This window comes from Hoplias malabaricus, chromosome 3 (assembly GCF_029633855.1).
Source record: "Hoplias malabaricus isolate fHopMal1 chromosome 3, fHopMal1.hap1, whole genome shotgun sequence".
NCBI classification, from domain to species: Eukaryota; Metazoa; Chordata; class Actinopteri; order Characiformes; family Erythrinidae; genus Hoplias; species Hoplias malabaricus.
This window is the reverse complement of record NC_089802.1, coordinates 48,965,523-48,985,160: the sequence shown is the minus strand read 5'-3', so window position 1 is coordinate 48,985,160 and position 19,638 is coordinate 48,965,523. Positions and strand designations below refer to the sequence as shown.

The following is a 19,638-nucleotide window of genomic DNA, read 5'->3' as shown; positions in this document are numbered from 1 at the left end:
ACCACAGAAGAACAGGGTGAAAAGGGGCAAACAACAGATGAAGTTTGTAACAGTAAAACAACAAAGACCTACTGTGTGGTCAGTGGAGCTGAGAGAATGGACAGTGAGTATAGAAACAAGGAGGCGGTCCTAATGTTATGGTTGATCGGTGTATATAAATATAAATAAACTGCAGTTATGCTCTGCAGTGTTCATAGGACAAAATCATATGAAGGAAATTTCTGCTCATTTTTTTGTCCATCATCAATATATCATCAAATGGAATTATAATGTTTAATAAGACAGCACATGATGTGCATTTATATATATAATACATATGCATTTATGTTATCTAGGAACCAACCTTTCATTCAGGAAATTATATTTTTCTGTAAATTTTATATTTTATTTGTATTTGTATTTTAAATCAGAAATTCTGAATAAATGGTGGCCTTCCCCTTTAACGTGTTATATCCACCCTGTCACAGTACACACACCGCGGATGCACACTAGCTTCCTGAGTGAGAGATCACTCCTCATTAAGCTTGAGGAGCCTTTTCTCTGAATCCCTGCCTCAAACTTTCCAAACAAATAATTCCAATAGCATGCGTGTGTGTATAATGAAGCCTCATCATTACTGTTCCTTATTATTCAGACACAGAGTGTACAGAGTATACTGAGCTTTAGGCTGCAGTGCATAACTCAGCTATAATAACTGAGAGAGGAGCACTAACACAGGCTCTAATGATTACCCAGGACACTGTATGTGTGGTGTGTGCACATGTGTAATTGAGATTATTAAGCCTACTCAGTAGTCATGGAACAGATAGAAATATTAGCTGAGAGAGAGAGAGAGAGAGAGAGAGAGAGAGAAACTGAGGCATAGCCAGAAGGTAAAGGCAGAGGCAGGGCTTACATTTACACTGAGCTTTAGGCTGCACTGCATAACTTATCTAAAGTAACCGAGATGGGAGGACTTACACTTGCTATAAAAATTACCCAGGACACAGTGTATGTGTGTGTGTGTGTGTGTGTGTATGCAGCTGAGTCAATTAAAGCTGTTCTCACCCCCCCTCCCCTCTCTCTCATATAAGCACAGCAAAAACTCACCATCAAATTCAGCAGGGCCCACACCTACGATGATTATGGACATGGGTAAAGAAGAGGCCTGAAGGAAATCACACATACAAACACACACACACACAAGAATGACCATTAATAGAACAGTGTTCAAACAACATATATTACCATTAATGTCATTTGCTACTTCTGAGCATATTGTAGCTGTCAATTTATTAGCAGGACGCTAAGCTATATGAAGCTATAAATAAAACAAATTAAGGAAGAATTAAGTTGTGTCCAGAATGTTAAGTCAATCTGAATAATATTTTAGAGTAACTAAGAATCAATGGAACTTTGTTCTCTGAAGTTGGTCTCACCAACATTCTTGTGGCTGAGTGTAATCAAGTCCTCACAGCTCTATTCCAGAAATTTAAACCGTTGTATCATATCAGCACTTGTTATTTCCACAAAAGGGAACACATATTTTATGTTTGCCTATTCAGATTATATGTGAAGTAAAGAGGAATCTTTCTCACATTGACGACGGCCTCTTTGGTCTGAACCATGTCTGAAATCACTCCATCTGTGATCATCAACAGCACAAAGTACTGGGAACCATCAGTCACATCCTCCGCTGTCCTGAGATACATAAAGACACACACACAGAGTGAGAGAGAGAGAGAGAGAGATAGATAGATAGATAGATAGAGAGAGAGAGAGAGAGAGAGAGAGAGAGAGAGAGAGAGAGAGAGAGAGAACTATAGTATAATATCTTCTTTTCAGTTCATGTAATCACCTTGTCTTTAGGTCTTTAAACAACAGGAGATTGCAAACTACTACAGGCTTTTTATTCCAAACATGGAGCCAGCTTTCCTTACAGCTTTTAAAACTGCCACTAACAAAACACCACTGGGCAGCTCAAAAGATTTGGAAGAGAATACTAACTGTCTAGATCTGTCATGACAGCTAACAGACGCCAGCATTGTCTAGAATAACCCTGATTCATATGGGAAAAAGGAGGGCCATCCTACCAACCCAGAGAAAGTAAAGACTACTGTGCTATCTTGGACTGTCAGCCTTGACTGCATGACTGACACACACACATGCACACACACACACACACATGCACACACGCACACACACACACACATACGTGCACACGCACACACACACACACACACTTATGTAAATGCTGAATATCATTTCCCATTACTCCCCACAGACCGGTAAACAATGTACAAATGTCACTTTGACATTTCCGTATATGCCTCACTCCCTTTACCAGTGGAGGCACAATCAGAACTAGCCTTAAATAATAATAACAACTAAAAATACTCCATTTTGCTGAGAATAAAGCCCTTTCTCAAACACACACTATAATTTTAGAGTGTATTGATTGGGAATTTATTGATTTTTTGTAATTAAATTAGGTGTATCACATGTTATCTGTATAAAAATATAAACAACAAACCTAAAAATGTCTGGTGATTAATTTAGTCACAAAAGTGTGAGGTGAAACATGGATGAAACCTAAATACATTTTAATTAAAATGGTTCCCCTTAGTCAGTTTGATGGTAAACAAATCAGAACTATGCATTAAAATTTAATTTTAGGAACATCCAAATAATTAATACATGAATAAATCATATCACATCAAAACAAATACTGTCAGATGTAAGTAAGATGAAGAAAAGAAATTCTAAAATATGGATGTGCTTTTAAAAATTATTACTTACTTACTTATTTTTTTAAAGCGCACAGAGCAAATGAAGAAACAATTTAGCTAAATGATTTTATTGATGATATTGTATGTCCTAAAATTAGTTTAATTATAGTAATAAAATAAAAATATACTTATTTCTAGCACATGCATGTTTAGCTGTTTTGCTGATTCTCATAACTACATTCATGAATATAAGTAGGTCTTGACTGTTACTAGAGGAGGCATATATAAGTGATGTGTGTGTGTGTGTGTGTGTGTGTGTGTGTGTGTGAGAGAGAGAGAGAGAGAGAGGGAGAGAGAGAAATGCACAGGTAATAGTCCCCACAGCAGGCAGTATGGGGTCCCACTGGTTCTGTGTCTGATTGGCTCAGCATCACGGTGTGCCCATGGGGCAAAATCACCAACCAACTAAATGGCACGTCTCTCTCTCTCTCTCTCTCTCTCTCTCTCTCTCTCTCTCTCTCTCTCTCTCCATCCTCATTAAAGCCAACTGTCTGAAGTAGTATACTTTGTGTGTTTTAAGCACTGTGTACAGAGTGCAAGGCCAATGATCTGAGTCTGAAGTAGACTAAACTCACCTAACAACAGCGGAGTGAGTGAGAGCCACAGCACAGAGAGAATGCTGACATCTCTGTCCTCCCCCTCATCCCTGTGTGTGAATTTGTGTGTGTGTGCATGGGTGAGAGAGAGAGAGGGAGTTCTTGAAGCTTATAGTCAGTATATCTGTGCCATTAAGCAACGACCATCTCCACTCATTCAACATGATATTACTATATTATTATTATTTCTATGGCAATGAACCTGCTGTAAACAAATATGGGGCAAATAGCGAGATCAGAAATGAACAATGGATCAGAAGAGCTCGCTGACACAGCACATCTAAACTTAGTGTGTGTGTGTGTGTGTGTGTGGGTCTTACCGTGCTACCTGGTTAATGACTGGCGCAAAGTTTGTTGGACCATAGAGCTGGACTGTTCTGAGGCTCTGGTAGTAAGCTTCCAGCACACCCTCTATACCCACACAGTTAGGGTTCTCACCGTTACCATTCTGAAATTTTTACATAAGATAAACAAGGGGAAGAAATTGTATTAATCCTAATCTATGCAAATCATAGAATACTTTACGGTACAGATAAAATACACAGTATCAGATAATATTTAACTTTTCATTCACAGAGCTGTGAAATAACTGAATTTTAAAAGGGTGTTCATGTCTGAAGGTGTCCTTCCTTCCAGATTAATGTCCTGTAAAACCCTCATCCTCACATTCCATTTTCACATCTCACCACTACTCTGCCACTTCCTCAGGCCTCTCTCAGTGCTTCCTCTGCTCATTAAAGGGCTTCATCCTTCTACTACCACAGTTCTCTCCCCTAATGCAGTCTTACAATGTATGCTCAAACTTTTGGCCATATTGTCACTGTATAAAAAAGCCTAGTATGTCAATTTAAGAGATAACATAGCAAGGCGGGAATACACTCTGTAGGGTGTGCCAGTCCCTCTCAGGGTGACACACACTCACACTTTCAATGTACTATTAAGGAATTTGCTATTATTTTTCATTTTTTGACACTCCTGCCCTTTCACTGTGTCTAAATGTCTCAAAAACTGGCGCAGTAGAAATGTGATTTTGTTACATTAGTTTACACTGAAACTGACTCTTGTAAAGCTGCTGATTTGGAGATATCCATAGTTTTGTTCCAACAGTGAGATGTATCCAGATCCTACCTGGAATCACTGAGCACAAGTCAGGGCCACAACCTGAATGGGAATCTATGTAGTTTATTATTATGTAATTGTAAACAATCTCAAGTTACCAGTCAACAGTAACAGCACCAAAAATGAATGTTATGTTTGTGACATTAGTATTAATGTAGATGATGAACTGCCTCACATAGGAAGCAGATTCTTCCTAACTCTTAATTTCTCTTTGACTAAATGTTGAATGGTTACATTCCTGATTACTGATTACATTCCTTAGCATAGCAGGGCATCATATTTTCTTTAGATATTTAATACAACTGCAGGATTTGGTTTAAAAAAATTTTTAACCACAATCACAATAAAAAAGCATCATTCATGTTTTTTTCATACTATAGAGACAAAAAATGAGTAGCCCAGGTCAGGTTTAAGGAAAGGCACTAATGTAATGATTTAGGCATTAGAATCATCTGACTTATTAATATAGGCATATTATTATTAGCTACATAAGATTCAAATATCCAGTGCAAAATTTTTGATTTGTGATTTTTTTTGATAAAAGAAAGTGACGCTGTACAGAGGAGTCTATTTTCCTTGCAACAGAGATTACATTTCCATCTGAAGCAGTAATGCATAGGCTTGTGTCAAACTAAATTTCTTGCTTAAATACTTGAACGATTATTTTGCAATATCCACAGTTTGAAAGGGGGTCCAGTCCTGTTCCGTTTGTCACATCCTCAAATTCAGTGACTGCACAGTTGTCGATTTCTCCTAAATAACAAGCCAGAATAATATCCAGAAATCTCAGTTTGGCACTGATTCACAAACTTCTTCAGATGCAGTTAATCATCCGACTCAGATTTGAGAAGACACACTTGACCATGGCTCTGAAGTCAGTAAGCTTTTCTACTGTGTCCTGGAGGACAATATAAATGTGGTCTCTCCCTCATTAAATACAGCCTCAGCTGACTGAATGTGAGCAAACGGCTCTAGATCTCTATATGAGCTGTAAGCCTGATCTTCTCAGAGTGCTGGAGAGTGGAGTGGCCTCTGGCGTATCCACAGTGCTGATACGTGGCTGTGCATTAGATGGGTAGATCCACTGTGGCAGATTGGAGAGCATGACCCCTCCGACCCTGACAAGCAGTGCACAGGAGAAAAGGAGATTGAATGGGGCTAAGAGAGAATAGTTTTTTACAGGAGCGTGACCAGCTTTTCATCCTTCTCTGATTTTAGGGATTTCCGTGCGCCGCTGAAAGCAAGGGTGACCTTTTCCAAAAATGTCTGACACATTCAGGTTTCTCCGGTCAAAATTAAATTTGCTTTTGAATCAAATGGAATTCCGTCTTAATCTCTTTCCGAAAGGAATGAGCTCAGTGCACTCGTGCCCATGGAGCAGTACACAGCAGATTGGACCCTGCTGAAAATGAGACAATGTGCAGTGAATCCTGAAGGTCAATGCTTGGGTCATCATCATCTTGTATCATTTCCCTGCAACTGCCCTGATTTGACAGTAACCAAGAGAAGAGGAAATAGAGCGAGGAGAAGGGAGGAGGGAGGGGGAGAGAGAGTGTTTAAAGAATTCAAACACAAGAACAAAAGCAGCGAGGCATCCTTTGCTAATATTTCACTCTTGTAATTGAAGTTGCTTTGGCATGACGCTGCAGCAGCTCTGTTACGCTAAGGTAAGTTCTAATTAAGAGATGGTGATTACAGCTACTGTAGTATTTCAAGGAGAGTAAAAGTTAACAGCTACAAATAGCTCTTGACAAATAAAATGCAGGCAAACCACATATACCTCTACAGTTCTACAAAGTTCTAGACTTCTCCAGGTATGTTTTTAAGTCTTTCCACATTTTATGTCTGACTCTCCACTATATGTGAATCTGACTGTGAATTGTATCGCCACAGAAAAGCTAGAAATGTAAGGAGACCGCTGGAGCAGTTGGACATGGGCCTAAGCTCGGCATCAGTACCAAGCAGAGGTGTAATAAATAAATACTTAAATAGTTAAAAACCACTAGGCTGTGGAGCAGTGGAACTGTGTTCTTTGGAGTTGATGGAACACCATTCAGTACATCTATAGGAACATAATACATTCAGATTTATTGACTACACCAATCCTATTATTACTCAAATGATTATTGAATAAGTGTAAAGTGCAGTACGTGAGAAGTGGGTATCTAGGTCTCCATATTAGGCTGCATCTAAACTTGAGGTATCTTTGATTCTAGCCTATATAAACTAGCAAAGGCATTTTCTGAGTAGACAGTGAAGCACTTTTGTAAGTCGTTCTGGATAAGAGCGTCTGCAAATGTCCAAAATGTTAATGTAAATTTAAACGAAGCAAAGACAGCTTGTACAGGAAACACCTGTACCCAGATGGAACCAGAATGCAAATCTATTTCTCCTTATAAATACCACACAGGGCACAAGGGGAGGGAGGAGGGTTGTTTGGAGCAAACACAAGAGTAAGTGAAAGAGAGCGAGAGACAATATTTTTCTATACAAAATGCCACGTAAATATTTTCTCAAGCACGTGCGGCAGGATCTGGCTCAAATTAAACATTGACATCACACAGTCACTTACACATCGTATAAAATTCTATAAAATGGCAATAATAAAATTACAAATGATTGGCCATAACTTCAGTCCATAGACAGACATTTCTTTATTAAATTTACACTGTGCTTGCCCTCACTGGTCTATTGAGCCACATACTTGCTCTCTACTAGTAGCAAGTAGCAAGTAGACTTGCTCTAGTCTACTTTACCACTGGTGCAAGTACAAAATTTTAAAAGTGAGCAAGGTCTACCTAGCTTGGCAAAAGAAGCATGCCTAGAGGAACACAGGTCATACATTTTCATGGACAACTGCAGCTGATCCTGTCCTAAACCACCACCACACCATCCCTTTGCCTAAGCTTGGCTTGAAATTGTATCTATTTGAATTTCAGAGAATCACATCACAGTGTATATTTCCTTTAAAGGAAGTGGTAACAACACATTTTATGACCTGGATGGTAAACTTAAGAAAAAATGTTGGCACTCTTCTTAACTCCTTTACCACTGACAACACAAATCCACTGACTACTTCACTGACTGAGACTGAGCTAGTCAGGTACTAGTTGAAAGCTCGAGTCTTGATGAGTGACGTGATGAAGTATGAAGGATTCCACACTCTCGGAGTACAACTGACACCCCTCACTCCCACTGTGTCATTCAATCTCTTTCTTCATTGTCAATTCCTCTCTCCTATCCCCCTGTTTTTATTTTTTCTGTCATTTCCACCCTCTCTCTCTCTCTTGTTCTCTCTCTCTCTCTCTCTCTCTCTCTCTCTCTCTCTCTCTCTCATGGACAAAGTGCAGCAGAAGCTCAAGGATAATTCTCCTGTTTTCATTATTTCAATGGCTTATTTGTTGACTAATACACTAAAGCATTGGCCCAGTATGTCCTCTAAAAACATCAAAGACTCCCTGACTGCTTTTCATCAATTTGCCTTTTATTCCCTCTTTTCATAAAAGAGAGAAGCAAGTTTTCAGTCTTGGGAGGTGAAGTACTTTGCTTCGTGACTCAGTATATCCCTTTACTGTTCTATTTTCTTCTCCTCTGTATTCTTCCATCTCTCATTTCCTCTCCTCTACTCTCTATCTTTTCTCTCTCAGTCGGTCCGGCCAGCCGCTCTTGCCTCTGGGCTTAAGCAGACTCTTGAGTTACCACCCTGTGCTTCATATTTCATAACCAGAGTTTATTCAGGTCTTTCATTTTTCATAAGGCTATTCTCTCACTCTCAGAGTTATGACACTGGATTTGTTTTGCTGTGCTGCATTGGAACGGACACGGAAGTCATGCAAATGTCTGAGGAATTAATATTTGAACTAAACCCTGATTTGTTTTCAGTAATATGGTGTAATAGACAAGGGCCTTATCCATAGGATGTGTGTGTTGAGCTTCAATGACATACTATAGGCTTCTCATTTTCCTGGAATACATGAGGTCCATAGTATGTCATTGGAGCTCAACACACTCATCCTACGGATAAGGCCTGCACATTAATTGTAGCTACAAGGACACCTGGTCAGCTGTTGGCAAATGGAAATGAATGGAAAAATAAATAAATATTCTCTAGCACTGTTTCAGCTGAAAAAGCTATTACTACAGACCAAGTAAGAACTGATCAAACTGGGAATGACTAATACATTCCCTCATGTAATTGCTCTCCAGTGAAAAACATGTATATCCAAGTAGCAACTTTACAGAAGAAAGAAAAAAAAACATTTTAACATTTAGTGGAAGTCTATGTAAAAAAGATTTAACTCCAGGTTATTTTAGAGCATTTTTAGTCCATATAAATTCAGATTAGTCAGACGTTCAGACCAAAGAGTCATTAGTCAGATTAGTCATCATGAAATTTTTACACAGTGTGAAGGGCAGCTGTGTTCAAATGACTAGTAAAACTGGAGAAAAATGTTTTAATTGGACAGTGATGATGCACAGGATTATGTAAAGGTTTAAATTTTCCACAGTTGATGAGAAATTAATGCAGACAGTAGGCCTATTGTCTTTCCAATTATTTATATTTGGCTATAATTCTGATGATGTAATATATTTTATTCATGAAGAAATCATGTGCACACTTGAACTGAGTACATTTTAGCCATTACTTTTTCAGTGTATCCTGTAAAATACATGAACCCCTAATCTTATACCCTTAGAGCAACCCCTACCACTATGCCCTCAAATCCTGTCTTATGTATATAATGTCAGGGGAATTTCCCAGTCATATATGTCAGATAATATATGAATTTTATATGATAGCTGTAGTGGTAACTGTGCTTATACCAGTGAAGGAGAATGAAAGAGGAATGAATTTAGTTGTATTGCAATGCTGCTGTGCTGTTTAAGATTTATTATAATGATCTCACCAGAGGAAAGGCGTGAGAGATCTTGCCGTCCGGTGGCAGTTTGGCTCCAAAGCCATACGCAGGGAAGAGCTTGTCGCTGTCATAATCTTGGATGATCTCCCCAACCGCCTTCAGAGCCATAGCGTAGGTGTTCATCTGGTATGGGCTCATGTAGTGCAGCGAAGTTGGCTGGGCTGGGTTCCCTAACAACACACAGGGGTTGGGAACACACTTTATTGTAGTTTGGCCTAATGAGCAGCTCTGGGATTGAGGCTGAGTCCCAGTCCAGAGACTTATTCATTTTGAGAGTCTGCATAGCAGCCGTAGTGAAAAGACTGATGACAGGCATCAAATAAAGCCTAAATATAAATATCCTGATTTCACTTGTATTTAGGGCTTCATTTATGCTGGTCATAGTAGAAGTAGAGCTCGTACAATAAATAATTCTGAATATCACCCATTCACAATATTTAAAATGAGACATTACAGTAACAAATACCTAACACCATTTTTATTGGGGCCATTGGGTAGTTAAAGTCTGTCAAAACCATGTTTATGTTTTTGATGCCATCTTTAATATCAGAGCTCCCTCTATATTCACACTGCTGCTGTAATTTCAATAAATTCAGTATTAGTTTCTAGTACAGACAGTGTTTTAGCACAATGTGCTGTTACACAGCATCTGCTTATTTGAGTTGCCCTAGTTTAAATAAATAAATAAATAAATATAAAAATAAAACTTGAAATATACTTCTTTGTCTAAAGTTCATTTATTAAAAACCAGCATATTGGACCTGGTGTGTAAGTTGCATTAAAAAGTGCATCTGCTGTTAAGAAGAACTATAATTTTCAATTTGTCACTACTTGCACTACTCCTTCCCCCAGGAGAAGGACCCAGTGCACCTTTTGGGATGTCACCAACAGAACGCTGCAGCCCATCGCTGTGGGTCAGCACTCACTTTGCCACTGTGTGAAAAGCAAGGCTTGTTTTAAGTTCAGAGCAGCCAAAGCGTTGAACTACTCAGTGGTGGTCTGCTCCACAGTGTAAAACTATTAGGTAATCAGCTGAGATCTGAGCTGTGTTTGAGAATGACTGTAGGCAGAAGGTTGAGAGCTGAAAGGAGGGAGCATAATGAGAAGAATCTGAAGCTCTATTCAGCTGAATCTCTAATACTTATTGAATGAGTCATCCTCCCTCAGTTTCAAATGATGATGATACTGTACACAGCCTCTGGGAGCCAGACGAATTCAGAATGTACATAACTGTAAGTAATGTATGATGCACAAGACTGAGACACAGTTTCTCATGTACCAACCAGGCCTTGAGCACATGAACATTTAGTGTTTGTGGAGTCAAGTGAACAAGATATAATCATTCATTAAGACTGAATGAAGGAAGGCCTATTTCTTAAATGAAGATGTTCATGAAATTATCCTTGCATATTTATCTAGTCAAAGTTCATGAAGGATTTGAATCACTGCTCTGTAAAGCTCTCTAACAAATATTGCTAATGATCAACATCATTCATATTTCTTACTGTAGATAATAAATGTTAGGAATGTTATTTGTAATCATATAGCAAATATATATATATATATATATATATATATATATATATATATATATATATATATATATAAACTGATGCCCAGTTTTCCACCTGTATATTTAAAGTGTTCTTTTCTAATGCTTGCTAAATGTTGTTTTCCTCTTTTTGAAAGAATACATCCAGATCAGAATGATCTCTATCTGCCAAATATGTATGTTTGTGCATATGGCCCACACACAAAACTGAGCTTCACATGGGGAGGTGAAATCTGTAAAGGTTGGGAAGAGTTGTGTGTGGCAATGCTGTGGGCATGGGAGATGAACTCCCCCTGTCACTCAACAGAACAAATGCAGTCATGGAAGAGTGATAGGTGAAGAAGTGGAGGTGGGATGCAAATTTTATTTTATTTTTTTGTCATATGAGACTGAAGGTACAAGAGAGAATATAGGGCATAGGAGATGGACATGGGAAAAGTGTAGGAGATGATATTTTGGACACGCTCCTTCACCCAAACCATTCATTGTTTAATATAATAATTAACATTTTCAAAAACATATTAGCTAGAGACTCACTGGTACTAGAATAGGAGAAATGCTGTGTTTGTTTATATTCAGAAACTCTGTGTCTTTTTAAGGTGGAACGATATGTTTGAGGGGAAAAAAATATTTTTTGTTTGTGGCTGAAGTTTAACTCATTTTAAAGTTTGTATTCACTGTTTGAATCACTGCAGAAACAAATTTGTAACTTGAGTTTTTCAGTTTTGTAGCACATTTGCTCCATGGTTACTTTCATGCAGTTAGTGATCTCCCAAATTTATAGTCAGTTCCATCTACAAGAAAAAGGAGTCAATATTACCCACATATGAAGCAACAATAGTGCGATATCCTCGTGCTTTAAAATTTTTGGAGGTCTATATTAAAAACCTCCAACATGCCATTTTTCAGCCATGAGCAAAGAGAGAGAAAGCCTAGCATATTGGACCAAGACACTGTTTTTTTTTACCCATTTACAGACACTGGAGCTTTGCAAGCACATAGAGATCTAGCAAATGGTGAGGAAACCTCAGAATTTTATAAAAAAGTGTTAAAGTTAAAGTTACATGTTGTGAGTTAACAGGTATTCAGGGCTTTCTTAAGCACATGGAAATGGATTTAAATTATTGTCCCTGGTAACTGATGTTTCACGTGTGATAGGCAGAAATGTAGCTGAAAACAACTGAGTATCTCATTAATATGTGTAATATCGGATTTTAAAATAAAAGAAACACTATAAGCAGAATCTTACCATTTGACGCAGTGAAATCTATGGCCACTGTGAAGTTGAGTTGTGTCCTAAAGGGCCAAAAACAGCACAACTTAATTCCAAAAGCATACAATCACAATGCTTGTTCTATCAAGTAATATCTTGTTTCCATATCTTTCACATTTAGTGTATTTTTGGCAGACTTTCTTATCCAGTGGCATTTACAGTTTTATTTACAGTGGTAGGCTAAAGCAGTGTTAGGAGTCTTGCCCAAGAGCTCATACTAGGAAAGTATTGTATTTTTGCCTGATGGGGAAAACTGAACCCCAATCTGCTGTGCGGTGAGCAGCAGTGTGTCCCATTATGCAATACCTACTCTTCCTACAACATGATAGAAAAAAACTGATTTACTAACAATCTGCTGGTGTTTTAACATGAAATTAAAGGTGTGCCATAGGTGCCAGATTCCTGATAAACCATAATCTAATCTTGAGTTCTGAAAATCCACTGATACAGTAGTGTATTATTTTTAGAATGAAGGAGCGAAGTAGAGTGAGAGTGGCTGCAAATACACTGGGTCATCTCTGGTTTACACCTTAGAGAGAGTACTTAGCTCACATCTATACAAAGCAATGACCACTCTAGCTCTTTTAAGAGCTGAAGGACCCATCATTTCATCTGTGAAGAGTATACATGAAGCAATGTGCTGGGAAGATATAAATTTCAATGCTTCAATGGGTGATATGTTTACTGACTTACTCTTACAAAAAGAGCTGAAAAAACAGAACACATTTTTCCAATGTTCACACCATTTATTTTTTTTCTCCTTTAAGTGAACACATGTTTCTCAACTTCACAAACCCTGACTCATATTCCAGCCCCTGTTCCTGGGATCTATCCATTCCACCTGCTTTTGCACATTCATGTGGAAGTTTCCCCATATAAAGGATTGCCCAAAAGCCTTATCTGTCAGTGGCAATGGACTATAAACCCTTCAAATGCTAAGTGAGTTTTGACTTAGCCGAACGTTCTTATAGAAAAATCTATCCACTCAGAGGCCATCTTGGCACTGACCTCTGTAACAGAAGACCAGGCTAAAGTGTGGCAAAAGTCTCCCAAAGTTTCCCACTGCTCCCTTTAGAAGTACTTCCCTCCACAATTGAGTGTATGATATCATATGGATTGGAACTCAGTAAAGGGCTCTTAGTAGGGAGGGACTGGTTTGGAAAGATATTAAGTGTTTAGTCTTAGAAAGAAGTTGTTGGGAATTTGACACAATTATCCTTCCGTAAAAATACCAGAATATAACATAAACCATTTTTAAAATATATTTTACAGACATCTGCTGCCCTTTCTGTTGTGAAACGTATAGACCAATATAAATGACCCATGTCATTTAACAAAAAGATCTTTTAACATTAATTTCCATTACAAGTCAAGATATAGTTTAAGGCTTGTCCTCCTGAAATGTAATTATTTTTGAGTTTGTTACTTCAGGTGATGGCATGATGATTCTTTACATTAGAAATGTAAACGATTTTCTTATCCAGTCCACAGTCCTCCAAGATTAATGTTTTCTCTCTTCTAACAATCTGAATTCAACCCATGGAGACCTTGCTAATTAGCTGGTGAGTTATGAATGAATCAGGTGTGATTAATGAGGCAAAATACTAAACTCTGCAGAGCTGTGACCTGGAAGGAACTCAGTTTGACACCCCTGCTTTACATGTTTCAGATAATAAATGAGCTCCAAGCTGATACACCACAAACACTTCAGCTACTACTGTTTTAAGACATATTTAGGAAGATTAGTGTCTCTACATTCATATTAATATTATATATTTAAATAAATACTGGGGTTGATTTAATATATTGAAGTTCATTCCAGTTATGAATTTTAAAAAGCAATTTAAGCATTTTTCAATTATTTAAACTGTGAGTTCAGTTATATTTCACAGGCTTTCTCTTTTTTTCTCTTACATGAAATTGCTAAGTATTGAATTGAAATGTTGACAAAGAAATGTTTAATGTTGTTGTACCTGAAAAAATATATTAATTTATCCATTCATTGTCTGTAACTGCTTATCCAGTTCAGGGATGCAGAGGGTCCGGAGCCTACTCTGAATCACTGGGCGTAAGGAGGCAAAACACCCTGGAGGGGGCAAAAGTACTTTGCAGGGTGACACATACTCACACACTCACACCTATGGACACTTTGAGTTGCCAATCCACTTACCAATGTGTGTTTTTGGACAGTGGGTGGAAACCCTGGCAGGACCTGGAGCTGTGTGACAGCGATGCTACCTGTTGTGCCACTGTACCACACTCCCTAATAAATTCATTAATGACAATTTACAATAATAACACTGAGTATGTTTGATGTTATACACAAACAGCTTTTAACTCATGCTTGCTGTAAAAACAGAAGCAGGGCATGTGGACAGGCTAAAGAAATTTGAGAGGAGGGTTGACAACAGAAAGCATATAACACTATATCTACAGCTGTATTGGATTTGAAACAAATCATGTAATCAAACATGAATAATGTTTTTCTTTCTATGCAGAAGAAAATATCAGGGCTTTATTTCTAGTATTGGAAAGCACATTATACTACCTGCATGGGTCCTTGTGCAAGAATCCTAACACTACAGTTGCCTACACTGCATCTGTAAAAAGGTTAGAATTGTAGGTCGCTCAGGATAAGATCATCTGCCAAATGCCATGTAAACGAAAACATTAGGAGAGTTACTGTGATTTGTGTGGTACACAGTAGGAGTCTTACATTAGCTACAATGTTATGAGGCAATTAAACTAACCAAATTCCATTTATTATATGTATCACATGTCCACTCTTGAAACAAATCTGATGGAAATGTTATTTTAACATTTAACATTTCTACTCTAACATACAGTAGTCTTACATAAGGCTGAGGTTTTTACAATGTTCTGAACTGTTCTAAAATGAGGTTTATCTCATCTTTTGTTTCGTAACTTTCACGTTTCACACCAGATCTAATTTAACTCTTCATATCCAGGCTCTGTGTTAATAACACAAAGAGTAAAGGCACTTGGTAAGAGCAGCTTGGTCCAATATTTACAGATTGCCAGCTAACAGAAATGGATTGCAAGTGTAATCTATTTTTTTTTACCAGCAAAAACAAATCAGCAACACTTAATGGATTTCTGAGTCAACCAGACCCTAAGGCATTTAAATGAGGTACAAAATTCCACCAGCATGACTCTTTAACTTACCCTCCTCTGATGAAGTCTACAAACGTGTATTCAGATTCAACCTTAAATGACAGCAGTGTAACCTTCAGAGAGAGAAAGAAAAAAGCATTCTTCATGAGGCACACATACACACACACACACACACACACACACAAACAAAGAGAGGGAGAGAGAGAGAAACAGAGACAGAGAGAAAGATACACATATACAAATACCCTCACACTGAGAACATAATGGGTTACAGCAGGTACTCACTGTGCCAGAATTCACATATTTTTTCTTCTTTCCTTTCTTTTTTGGATTCAAAACCTGGATAAGAAAAGTACACAGAGACACCTATTACACACACACAACGGGGAATAAAGAATTTACACCCATTTCCTGATGCATTGAAAAGACTTGAATTGACTTGAATATATTCTTGCTGTCGGGACAAAACCTTGTTCCCTGACGGCTCATAAGTTTGAGTTCTTCTCTTCTCCTTACAAGCACAATTCTAGCCACCAAACCTGTTAGCTGGCATAACAGATCTGGTCATTTAGTGTTCTCTTCCAGACATGCTGAAATGTTGAGTGGTGCTGTGTTAGTAGCGCTATAATGTATGTGTATAATATATGTCTGACAGGAAGCATGTGCTTGCCCTCACGATCCCAGCTGGGGAGCATAGTGTTTACTGGAGGATTCTTAGCTCACGGGAGGAACTAGTAATGACTCACATCTCTAATTTTTTTACCAAAATATAGTATATATATAAACAAATGTCCGAAGTAAATACCTAAACATGAAATTCTTTAACAACTTGCTATATAATAGCAATATAATATCACACACAATGAGTCATGCTCATTGGGTATTTTCATGAAATGCGGTCATAAGGGTTTTACATAAGTAACCCATTTCGACCAAGACTTTAAAAATGTATTTATTTGTAAATGGAGTGAGAAAGTAATTTTTTCCATAATATATATTTCATTCACTAATTCTACCCATCTATCTATTTATTTATTATATTATTTTGACCTAACACTGATGATAAATATAATTTCCACAAGAAATGAGAAAACTACATCAGCATATTTACTGCACATAATACACTGATTGTACATTGTGCTAATGTATACAAAATATTTAATGAATATGGAAATTATATACTGATAGGAATTCAGTAAATGTAATGTATTGTTTTTCTCAGTGTGGGGTGTTCAGTGAAACTGAGATGGAATTGTGGAGTTTTGCCCATGGCCAGCGGCCCCTGCCATTACCTCATACACATTAAACTGGCTCTGACCCCGGGACAGCTCTCTGTAACTGGTGGTGAACTCTCCGATAAAATCATGACTAGAGGTTTGTGAGAGCAAGAAAGAGAGAGAGAGAGAGAGAGAGAGAGAGAGAGAGAGAGAGAGAGAGAGAGAGAGAGAGAGATGAAAAAAGAGAAAGACAGTTTATTGAAAGACAGTCACCCTGTATGAATTCCCAACAACAGCTCTCCCTCTCAGCTTTTATTATTTGAGTGACATTTTCTCAAAATCATAAAAAAGGACATCAGCATCCATTCTCTGTATGACACTGGACATCACTTGTGCTGCTGTAAATAAATCTACTGTGGTATTTGCAGATAGTGCTGTATGAAGGGGTCTTTCTCTCTCTCTTTGTCTGTGTGTGTGTGTGTGTTTGTGTGTTTGTGTGTGTGTGTGTTTGTTATTCATTTCTGGGACACAATAGATTGTTTTAGGACAGGATTATTGGCAAAATCATTTTGTTTATATTTGATAACAAATTAACAATAAAGAATCTTGGAAAAAAAACAAAAAAACAAAAATGAATCCAACATTATGCAGAAGCCAATTATTCCTGATTCTTTCAAGGAATATGTTTCATATTTTAAAATTGAAAGAACACAATCATTTATTTAGTTTATTATTTTTACGAATGAAGTTTAGAAAAATCAAAAGAAAATTAAACAAAACATAAGTGAGGAATATGAGTTTCTATAAAAGTAAATCAGAAAATAATAAGAAGATACAGAAGAAATGGGAGTCCTAACAACCACCAACCACAACATCTGCTCAACCACCATCTGCTCAACCACCAAAACTCACTGAAGGATAAACAAGATTTATAACTTTCATCTCTGAGGTATAAGACAATATATAATGCATATGGGTCATATGTAGTAAGTCATGTTTTTTTGTGTTTGTATGTGTGTTTGTAGTGTGAGTGTGAGTGTGTGTGTGTGTGTGTGTAGGTGTGTCACAGAATGACCGAACAAGGTCAAAGTATGAGAAAGAGAGTGAGATCCATGACATTTCCATCTCACTGGTTCCCTTCTTGATTAGACTGTGCACCCCACATACAAACACATGCTCACACACACCTTCTGCCTCCCTTCCATCTGACCCTAACCCTTCTCCTCCTGCCTTTATACTTCTCATTCAGAAAGTTGTATAAGCTCACAATCCAAAATGTTGCAAAACGTAAAGCCAAAGGCAATGGTACACAGCAACAAGCAAAAGAAAAAAAATTACCTTCCGTCACGATCCCAGTCATAAACATCTATCTTTACGGTCCTGCAGGAAGTTAAAGGATGGGATTGAAGCAAATAAATAGTAGAAGGAGAGATAGGAAGACAAATAAAGACAAGAGAAAGTAAGAGGGTGTGAATGATTGCATCTGGAATACTAAGGGGAATAATACAACAAAAATATTTCATCGTGTTAAAACACACAGGAAAACAAACAAACAGAGGCACATCCTAGGGATGAGTTTTTTTGCTTGTTATTCAAATTCTCTCCAATTTGTTATGGGTAAACAGATAATTGCAGAGAATGGCTGAGAAATCACTTATGGCAGCATGGTTACACACACATGTGCACGTGAGTGCTTACACACACACACACACACAAACACACACGCAAACAAACAAACAAAACGCCCCCGGTCTTTTGTCATTATTTGGACATTATCATCAAAACCTTATTCTTATTCAACAGTGAGACTGCACTCCAGCAGAGTGCTTTTCAAGGTTGTCCTGTGGAGATGGCAAACAATTTAGTTTTGCATTTGAAAAGGAAGAAACACTCTCCCAACATCTCAGGGATGTGAAAGTTTGGTGTCTTGGCTGTTTGCATATTTTTAAAATGTTCTGCAGTCAAACAGACACTGCCATTTGATCTCCTTGTCTGAGGTGTATGAATTCATGTATAAAAGAATAGTTAATATGTGTATGCTTTTAAATTTGCATCTGAATATGTGTGTGTGTGTGTGTGTGTGTGTTTGGTATGTGGGTGAGTGTGTGTATGTGTCTGTGTCTGTGGGGTGTGAGTGTGTGTCTGTGTGTGGTGTGTTTTAAGCTGTCCTGTAGGTGTGAACAAATTCTATATCTCAGTGTTATATCCAGGATGAATGCATGATTTTTGTTTTACTATGTACAGTAGCTGTTCATGAATTGTGTGTGTGTGTGTGTGTGTGTTTTAATATGCCATCCTTGTAAGTGTGAGTCAAGCTGTTGTGCACATGTTCTAAATCTCAGTGTTGAGTGCAATAACACCAGCGCTGGCCTGATGAAATAATCGGCCGACTGCTGGCATTATTCTGCCCACCACTGAGAGCGCCACAAATCCCACAATCCTCCTTTCTGCCTGCGGCTGAGTGAGCCATCCAAACATACGCGCGCTTAGCAAGAGGGGCTGGCGCATTTCTGTACTTGCTGGAGAGAAAGCCTGAGGGCACAGCAGTGCTGGACTGTGTAGAGGCTCCTCTGGGTTAGGAACGGTCAATGTGAGATATAAAATGTAAAAAAAATAAATATATAAAAACAATTCAGGAAGTTCATGAACTCGTCATAAGTTAATAGTGGTTTCATTCTGTTAAGGTACCGACCTGGATGACAATATTGTTACCTGGTCACAATGGTCAGCTGGATTAAACTGACCCAAGTGTTTCAGCATCCATCAATCTTTCACAAGAACAGAAACATTGGTTTTGATTTATGGATTAACATAATATCACTCAATATAATGCTAACACACATGCTTGTAGGTTGATTGTCTATGCAAAACTATGCATGACTGGGTTAGTGTGTCATGTCCTGTGTCCTGTCCAGTGTGTATTCCTTAATAATACAGGCTAGACTCCAGACCCACTGCGACCTCCTTCAGGATGAAGCTGTTATAGAAATGAATGAATGATACCAGCCAACGCAAACTTTTTTTAGCTTCTGTAACATAACTGTTAGTTTTCCCTTTCT

The 19,638-nt window shown here is 37.9% G+C and overlaps 1 protein-coding gene across 1 annotated transcript in view; it reads right to left on the bottom strand.

Annotated features, from left to right (window-relative positions):
• LOC136691801 (copine-9-like) overlaps nucleotides 1–19,638 on the bottom strand; it is a 127,329-nt gene that overhangs the window by 8,253 nt on the left and 99,438 nt on the right. The window contains exons 11-19 of the mRNA XM_066664615.1: nucleotides 17,918–17,959; nucleotides 16,655–16,730; nucleotides 15,648–15,701; nucleotides 15,414–15,475; nucleotides 12,204–12,250; nucleotides 9,391–9,572; nucleotides 3,685–3,812; nucleotides 1,578–1,680; nucleotides 1,090–1,147 (exon numbers count right to left, since the gene is read on the bottom strand). Of these exons, the coding sequence (XP_066520712.1) occupies nucleotides 1,090–1,147; nucleotides 1,578–1,680; nucleotides 3,685–3,812; nucleotides 9,391–9,572; nucleotides 12,204–12,250; nucleotides 15,414–15,475; nucleotides 15,648–15,701; nucleotides 16,655–16,730; nucleotides 17,918–17,959 (752 nt within the window). The remainder of the gene's footprint in view (nucleotides 1–1,089; nucleotides 1,148–1,577; nucleotides 1,681–3,684; nucleotides 3,813–9,390; nucleotides 9,573–12,203; nucleotides 12,251–15,413; nucleotides 15,476–15,647; nucleotides 15,702–16,654; nucleotides 16,731–17,917; nucleotides 17,960–19,638) is intronic.